The sequence below is a fragment of the Esox lucius genome, chromosome 3 (genome assembly GCF_011004845.1).
Source record: "Esox lucius isolate fEsoLuc1 chromosome 3, fEsoLuc1.pri, whole genome shotgun sequence".
NCBI classification, from domain to species: Eukaryota; Metazoa; Chordata; class Actinopteri; order Esociformes; family Esocidae; genus Esox; species Esox lucius.
In genome coordinates, this window is record NC_047571.1 from 21,006,422 (window position 1) to 21,015,616 (window position 9,195).

Genomic DNA, 9,195 nt, shown 5'->3' on the forward strand with positions numbered 1-9,195 from the left:
TGCATGTTCAACTCTGATATGTACACATAAAAGACGCGCGCGCGCGCGCGCGCGCGCGCACACACACACACACACACACACACACACACACACACACACACACACACACACACACACACACACACACACACACACACACACACACACACACACACACACACACACACACACACACACACACACACACACACACACACACACACACACACACACACACACACACACACACACACACACACACACACACACACACACACACACACACACACACACACACACACACACACACACACACACACACACACACACACACACACACACACACACACACACACACACACACACACACACACACACACACACACACACACACACACACACACACACACACACACACACACACACACACACACACACACACACACACACACACACACACACACACACACACACACACACACACACACACACACACACACACACACACACACACACACACACACACACACACACACACACACACACACACACACACACACACACACACACACACACACACACACACACACACACACACACACACACACACACACACACACACACACACACACACACACACACACACACACACACACACACACACACAAAATTTCTCTTGGGAAGGTCTGACAGTTGTGTCTCTATCAATTTCCATGAGGAAACACACACGGACCCAGATGACTCAATGCACGCACGGTTTCTGTTATCAAAGTGGATGTACTAACTCACACACACACACAGAGACAGACACATGCACACGACAGACAGATGCATACAGACACGCAGACACATGCACACGACAGACAGATGCATACAGACACGCAGACACAGACACACACACACACACACACACACACACACAGAGACAGACAGACACAGACAGACAGACACACAGACAAGTGTTTCCCCTCAGGCGTGTGCGGCGGCCAGGTCTTGGTTAATGAAGCGTCGTAGTCTCTCCAGGTACTGGCTGTAGAGCTCGATGTCGTTGTGCCCCGCCCCTTCGACCCAGAGGGGCTCCACGGCCTTGGGGCAGCGCTCAAACAAAGCCAGGCCGTGGGAGAAGTCTATCACCTCATCCTCCGTCCCGTGGATGATCAGCACCGGGGAAGGGATCTTGGACACCTTCTCTATGCTGCAACCCACAGGTTATAAGCAGTTACCAGGCAATCTCCTATACCTCGGCAGTTTTTCTGCAATTGCATATTTATAATTTTGTATCAAGGTTTTTGGCAGAGGAACCAAAATAACTATTTTAAAGATGCACTACAGAGAATAACAGCCAGTAATTGTGAAAGAAGTGTTCTACATCACCCATGTTAACAAAAACAGAAAACAAATATGGCGACGTGCTTAAGATTCCAGTAGGAGTGTTTAAACACCCCAAAAATGAGGGGCATAGTGCCCATTTGTCTTTTGGGGTGTGTGTCTCTCTCACTTGGGGAAAGCGTCGAAGCAGTAGGTCTTCTTGGTGTCGGGGAAGGCCACCCTCATGCCAGAGGTGAGGGGTGAGTGGAGCACCACGGCAGCACACTCAAACCTAGAAGCCAGGTCCACCGTGGGCACCGTGCCGATGCTCTGCCCGTACAGGATGATGTTCTCTGGGCTGATGCCATAGCTGAAACACACACAGACGCCAGGTTAAATACACAGTGAGGAACAATCAACTGAAGAAATATTTTGTCCGGTGGATATGATATGTCAAAGGTTGGTCCGGGGGTCCAAGCCGCTGCCTGCGGTCCACATAGGGTGCACGTCCAGCAAACAACCCTCTGAGAAACAAGTCTAAACCGCACATCTATCATAATCTATTTAAAGGATGTTTAAGCAATAAGCCACCAGGGGCTGTGGTATATGGCCGATATGTCACAGCTAAGAGCTCTTCTAAGGCAAATCACAGGGTGCCTATATACAGTGCTTAGCCGTGGAATATTGGTAATACATCACACCCCTCATGCCTTGTTGTTTACATATACCACTGCTTTTAGACAAATCGATGTTCAGGATTCCAACCTCCTGGTTTATAATGAAGTGTTTAACCACATAGAAGAGCCAAATCATGGTGGGGGTCAGATAAAAAAATTGTTTTTTAAAATCTCAACACCAAGGTGTGATTTTACCTCCTCTGGGCAGAATTGTGGAAACCTACCTGCTATTAGCCAATCCCCGAAGGGCAACCGTGTATGCTGTCTCAGCAAGCACTATGTATTGTAGCTGATCAAAGGTCTTCATGATAAGTTGATGAGTGAGTGTTTGTCAGCTGATCATTAAATTCAGGTGATTAATCGGACGATAGCATGTAACCCAATGTAGCCTGAGGACTTGCAGCAGTATGCATGCAGTCCCAAATCACAGTTTCTCCTCTGGTTTTGTTATTACATAAAGTGGAGGAGAGGACCGAGGCGCTCAGCGTATTACTGAGGACATCACTTCTGACATTTAACCATATTAATGTTCTGGAGGCAAAATAGGGTCCAATCCAGTAATGAATGAGTAAACTGGCGGCTGAGAGTGTGTGTGTACGTATACAGTAGTGCATATCAAGTGTGTGTATCAAGAGTTTGGATACACTTTGGATATACATTTCTTTATTTTACTATTTTCCACATTGCAAAATTACACCAAAGACAGCAAAACTATGAAATAACACATACGGAATCATGTAGTAACCAGAAATAAGTGTTAAACAGATGAAAATGTTTCACATTGTAGATTTTTCAAAGTAGCCACCCTTTGCCTTCATGAAGAGCTTTGCATTGTCTTTGTATTCTCTCAAACAGCTTTGTGAGGTAGTCACCTGGAATGCATTTCAATGAACAGGTGTACTTTGTTAAAAGGTAATTTGTGGAATTACTTTTCCTCCAAATGCGTTTGATCAGCTGTGTTGTGACAAGGTGGGGTTGGTATACAGAAGACCATCATTATGTCTGTAATGTTGTAGTCCATAGTACAGCAAGAACAGCTCAAATAACCAAAGAGAGACAACAGTCCATCATTAAGACACTGTCAGTCAATCTGGAAACTTTAAAGAGTGCCGCTGCAAAAACCAACAATCGCTATGATGGAACTGGCCCTCATGAGTACTGTCACTGAGAAGAAAGACCGACCAACAGTTACTTCTGCTACATAAGATAAGTTAATTAGTGCTACAAGTCACAAAAGTCAGCAATTAATTGCAACTCAATCCATCCATCTTCTTCCGCTTATCCAGGGCCGGTTCGCGGGGGCAGCAGTCTAAGCAGAGATGCTCAGAATTCCCTCTCCCTAGACACTTCCTCCAGCTCTTCCAGGGGGGACACAGAGGCGTTCCCAGGCCAGCCGGCAGACATAGTCCCACCAGCGTGTCCTAGGTCTTCCCCGGGGTCTTCTCCCGGTGGGACGGGCCCGCAACACCTTCCCGGGAAGGCGTTCAGGAGGAATCCGGAACAGATGCCCAAGCAACCTCAGCTGACCCCTCTCGATGCGGAGAAGCAGCGACTCTACTCTGAGCTCCTCCCGGCTGGCCGAGCTTCTCACCCTAAGGGATCACCCAGCCACCCTGCGGAGAAAGCTCATTTCGGGCTGCCTGTATCCGGGATCTTGTCCTTTCGGTCATGACCCAAAGCTCATGACCATAGGTGAGAGTAGGAACGTAGATTGACAGGTAAATCGAGAGCTTTGCCTTGCGGCTCAGATCTTTCTTCACCACGACAGACCGATACATCGACCGCATTACTGCAGAAGCTGCACCGATCCATCTGTCAATCTCCCGTTCCATCCTTCCCTCACTCGTGAACAAGACCCCTAGATACTTAAACTCCTCCACTTGAGGCAGGCACTCTCCACCTACCTGAAGTGGGCAAGCCACCCTTTTCTGACTGAGGACCATGGCCTCGGATTTGGAGGTACTGATTTTCATCCCCACCGCTTCACACTCGGCTGCAAACCGTCCCAGTGCATGCTGAAGGTCCTGGTTTGAATGGGGCCAACACGACAGCATCATCAGCAAAGAGCAGAGACAAAATCGTGTGGTCCCCAAACCTGACACCCTCCGGCCGCTGGCTGCGCCTAGAAATTCTGTCCATAAAAATTATGAACAGAACCAGCGACAAAGGGCAGCCCTGCCGGAGTCCAACATGCACAGGGAACAAGTCTGACTTACTGCCGGCAATGCGGACCAAGCTCCTGCTTCGGACGTACAGGGACCTGACAGCCCTTAGCAAAGGACCCAGGACCGACTCCTTCTTCAGTTTGACGGCATCCCTTAATTCCGGTGTCCACCACCGGGTTTGGGATTGTCGCCTCGACAGGCACCGGAGACCTTACACAGCTCCGAGCGGCCGCTTCGACAATGGCGGTGGAGAACATGGTCCACTCGGACTCAATATCTCCAGCCTCCGTCGGGATCCAGTCGAAGCTCTGCCGGAGGTGGGAGTTAAAGATCTCTCTGACAGGAGACTCGGCCAGACGTTCCCAGCAGACCCTTACAGTACGCTTGGGTCTGCCGAATCTGTCCAGCTTCCTCTCCCGCCATCGGATCCAACTCACCACCAGGTGGTGATCAGTTGACAGCTCCGCCCCTCTCTTAACCCGAGTGTCCAAGACATACGGCAGCAGGTCAGATGAAACGACAACAAAGTCGATCATCGACCTACGGCCTAGGGTGTCCTGGTGCCATGTGCACTGATGGACACCCTTATGCTTGAACATGGTGTTTGTTATGGATAAACTGTGACTAGCACAGAAGTGATCTGAACACCGCTCGGGTTCAGATCAGGGAGGCCGTTCCTCCCAATCACGGCCCTCCAGGTGTCACTGTCGTTGCCCACGTGGGCGTTGAAGTCCCCCAGTAGAACGATGGAGTCCCCAGTCAGTGCACTTTCCAGCACCCCTCCCAGAGACCCCAAGAAGGTCGGGTACTCTGCACTGCCGTTCGGCCCGTAGTCACAAACAACAGTGAGAGACCTATCCCCGACCCGTAGGCGCAGGGAAACGACCATCTCGTTCACCAGGGTAAACTCCAACACAGGGCGGCAGAGCTGGGGAGCTATAAGCAAACCCACACCAGCCCGCCGCCTCCCACCATGGGCAACTCCAGAGTGGTGAAGAGTCCATCCTCTCTCAAGGAGTGTGGTTCCAGAGCCCAAGCCGTGCGTAGAGGTGATCCCGACTACCTCTAGTCGGAACCTCTCAACCTCAATCACGATCTCAGGCTCCTTCCCCGCCAGCGAGGTGACGTTCCACGTCCCTAGAACTAGTTTCCGTGTCCAGGGATCGGGTTGTCGAGGCCCCCGCCTTCGACTGCCGCCCGATCCTCTACGCACCGACCCCTTATGGTCCCTCCTGCAGGTGGTGAGCCCACGGGAAGGCTGCCCCACGTCGCTCCTTCGGGCTGAGCCCGGCCGGACACCGTGGGGAAAAGCCCGGCCACCAGGCGCTCGCATACGAGCCCCAACCCCGTCATTAAAGGGTTTTGAACCGCTCTTAGTCTGACCCGTCGCCTGCAACCTTAACGTGGTGGAGGGTACCCGAGTAATTGCAACTCAGTAACCAAAATAAAAGAATTAGAAGTAACAGACATCTAAAAATCAACTATTCAGAGGAGACTCTGTGAATCAGGCCTTCAAGGTTAAATTGCTGCAAAGAAACCACTACTGGACACCAAGGACACCAATGAGAAGAGACTTGCTTGTCCCAAGAAAATTACATACTTTGGTCTGATTGTCCAAATTTTTTAGTTTTGGTTCCAACCACCATGTCTTTGTGAGATGCAAAGAGGGTGGAAGGATGATCTTTGCATGTGTGGTGCCCACTGTGAAGCATAGAGGTGAGATGGTGCTTTGCTGGTGACACCATCATGGGATTTATTGAGAATTTTGATTTGTTAAACACACGTTTTTGGTTACTATATGACACCATATGTTATTTAATAGTTTTGATGGGTTCACTATTACACTACAATGTGGAAAACAGTAAGAAATAAGACAATCCCTTGACTGAAAAGGTGTTTAAAATGTTTGACTACTACTGTATGAATGTATGTGTATATGTAAATGCAAAAAAACAAGATCCACAACTTTCATGAAAAAACACTGCACTTGACTTGTATCCCTCCAGGGAAGACACTGCTGGAAGCTAGGTTAACAAGTACAATGTACTGTGACTGAATTATGTAGTTGTCCTACTGATCTGCTAAATGAATTAAATGTTAACATGTAAATGCAGGACATTGACCCCACTATTCTCTTACTTTGATGAGTAAAACAAGCAACCTACTCTTTAAATGTATTATAATTAATGTGTGTATTTACCGGGAGCGTAGGGCGTGCCAGGCTGCATCTATGTCAGCATAGAGGTTCTTCTCAGAAGGTTTGCCTGTGCTGACACCATAACCAGAGTAGTCATAGGAGAAGATGTTACAGTTGATTCGCGTGCCAAGACCAATGTAGAAACTACTCATCTGACCCAGGTCTACTGCATTCCCATGGGAGAACAGCACTGTGAACCTAGGAGAAACATGAAGGACAGGAGCACAATAGGGGCAATGAGAAGACGGTAAGAAGAGAAGGTGAATAAGAACAAAAAGGACAAACTGAAGTGTGACACGCACTACAACAGAATCATAGAACTAAATGGAACACCAGCTAACTTAAACGCATTTCTACAAATAGAACGACCTGCACAGATGTCTATTTCTACCAGGATACTCACTATGCACAGACAGAAACAAACTCTCTCTCTCTCTCTCTTTGAAAATGAAAAAGAGAAACGTCCTGACACCCCAACTAATTGACAGTTCTCCCCACTCACCTGGCACTGGGGGCACAGCGTATGTACATGCAGCCCACCCGGTTCCCTCGGCTGGACCTGGTCAGGAACACATCAGTCATGTCCAGCTCTCTCTGGGTGTACTGGAACTCCGCCCTCTCTGTCAGGTGGAGCTTCCACCTGCCCTCTCCACCGCCGCCTCCCCCTCCCACACCACCTCCTCTGTCCCCTCCACCGCCACCCAGCCTGGAGCGGAGGCCCGGAGCCCCCAGCGAGGGGGGAGCACCCACAGGAGTAGTCCCGGCTGCCGCAACAGCTGTAGCCTCTGGGTCAGGCAGCATGGCATAGGTGGGCTCTGGAGGGAGGAAGGCCAGCTTGGCTGCGATGCGGCTGGGGCAAGGAGGGCAGCAGAAAAGGCAGCATAGCTCTCTAATTGACAGCCCGTTCATCTTCTACTGATGACAGAAAACAAAGGGGGGGTGAGTGGATGAAGACACAATGATGGATGAAGCTTCTGTGATGGTGAAGGCAAAACAAAAATTACCTACCAGTATTCAGGTCCCAGAGTTTCTTGGTTTGAGACAGCACAGGCACACAGAGGTGCCAACGTCACCTGGTCAGGTCACTCAGCAGGCTGGATCAATGGATCAACAGTACAATGAACACACAGTACAGATCTGATAATCTAGTTAGCATACTATTCAGAAATGGAACAGACGAGTATAGTATCAATCGGTGTCCCAGTGGATACACGGCATACTGTCCTGACGTTTCGGTAGAGACTTGGTATGACATTTACATGCAGAACTACTGGTTAGCTCATGTAAGACAATATCAAAGTTCGCAAACTTCGTCCCCATGGCAGACGTAAAATAACATACGTAGGCTGTTGTAAACGTTCTAAATGTACATACTGACTGTGAATTCACTAGTAACTAGTTAGTAACATACCTAGTAAGGATACGAGTGGATACAAGCAAAGATGGTTTAAAAGCTCTTTGTTAATATGTAACATTAGATTCTATTTCACACTGCACAGGATGAATCACTCACTCTTTGATGTAATGCGCATAACTCAAACTAACGCGTTAGCTCACTGTCCAGCTAGATTGAAAACTAGCTCGATATACTAAACTAGCTATCTAACGATGCCATTTAGATATTAGTATACCCTCGGAACCAATGCTAAATATCTAACGGCGTGTGAAATAATTAAACTTAGGGAAAAAACGAACACTTAACGCAAAAACCCTGAATAGCTAACATTAGCTACCGGTAAAAACAGTTTTTGGCTGGTGTGTAGCTAATGCTAGTTTGATACGCTAGCTATGTCAAACATCAATCAAGTACTGTAGCTAGCTAGCAGGCTAACGTTAGATGGCTAGGTTAACTTACCAATTCACGATGGGTTTGCGGACAATGTAAAATATCCCTGTCTATCAAAAAAAGCTGCACAATACCAAGAAAATCCTTCTTGCACCCTGACATGGATAATGTACTCGGTATATTTTGATATGTGCCTGTCATTTGTAGATTGGCTAGCTAAATATCATGACAACCAGTTTTTTTCCACAACCCTGTCCGACTAGACCCGGAAATGACGGATAGAGAGGGCGTGGCCATTTTACAACGGAAAAAACATTTATGAAACGTATAATATAATCTGCTTCGTATCTGTGGGTTTGGCTACATTGCAATCGATTATTTGCATTGGAGATAGACTGAAATAGTCAACGCGCCATAATACTCATAATAAATGTGCTACTGGTTCTTTTTTCGTTTCACAATTCATGTATTCCATTAGGAATTTTAGAATCTCTTCAAATAAGGCCCGTGCTCGTTTAGGCTTACTCCCGCTAGACATTTTGACAACTCTGTTTATCTCGTCAGGACGCTTCAGTTAGCTATACAAAAAGATATCGTTGCTTTATACTGAGTCTAAATTGATTAAAGTGAACGTGTACATTTTTACACAAAATAAAAATGGCGATATAAGCCGACACGAAACAATTAACGTATTTGTAGTGGATCAAAAATTTACCTATGGAAGAATTGATTGGAGTAAGAAACGAAAGAACCAGTTGTACCGCAAGGTTTTATTGGGATTATGACTCATAATATTTCAGACTCTGTTTTACAAAAAAGTGTTGCCACTTCAGGTTGCTCCGGGTAGGTAACTAAGATAATTGGACAGCATTGTACACACATTTGTATTTGTATCCTGGGGGGACCTGAGACCTAATACATTTACATTTAAGACAGCTAAAGATGCTGTGTTACATAACTTTAAACATAAACCTAATCAACTTCAGTAAATTAAATTTCCTAACTCCATACCTAACCCCAGTCTTACCCTAAACCTAACCTTTAAGCTAGAAGCTTTTCCCCTGTCTAGATCGGATAAAAGAT

At 47.3% G+C, this 9,195-nt stretch overlaps 1 protein-coding gene across 2 annotated transcripts; it reads right to left on the minus strand.

The window, feature by feature from the left end:
• Window positions 1–581: 581 nt before the first annotated feature.
• On the minus strand, window positions 582–8,377 carry LOC105020419 (alpha/beta hydrolase domain-containing protein 17A). 2 transcript variants are annotated; one of them, XM_010887441.5, is made up of 6 exons: window positions 8,182–8,377; window positions 7,335–7,420; window positions 6,829–7,238; window positions 6,330–6,524; window positions 1,478–1,657; window positions 582–1,174 (listed from the first exon to the last, which is right to left on the minus strand). In XM_010887441.5, the coding sequence occupies exons 3-6, from the start codon at window positions 7,233–7,235 to the stop codon at window positions 949–951; spliced, it is 1,008 nt and encodes a 335-aa protein (XP_010885743.1). In that variant the 5' UTR covers window positions 7,236–7,238; window positions 7,335–7,420; window positions 8,182–8,377; the 3' UTR covers window positions 582–948. The 2 variants fall into 2 exon arrangements, with proteins under 2 accessions (XP_010885743.1, XP_010885735.1); XM_010887433.5 differs by having other exon boundaries at window positions 6,829–7,241.
• Between the last annotated feature and the right edge of the window lie 818 nt (window positions 8,378–9,195).

What these genes read in the sequence shown, in the direction of transcription:
- LOC105020419 (XM_010887441.5), bottom strand. Translation starts at nt 7,235, where the DNA reads ATGAACGGGCTGTCAATTAGAGAGCTATGCTGCCTTTTCTGCTGCCCT. An exon ending in TGGCACGCCCTACGCTCCCG is followed by an intron (nt 1,658 to 6,329) that starts GTAAATACACAC and finishes TGTGTGTTTCAG; the next exon opens with CTATGGCATCAGCCCAGAGA. An exon ending in TGCTTCGACGCTTTCCCCAA is followed by an intron (nt 1,175 to 1,477) that starts GTGAGAGAGACA and finishes TGTGGGTTGCAG; the next exon opens with CATAGAGAAGGTGTCCAAGA.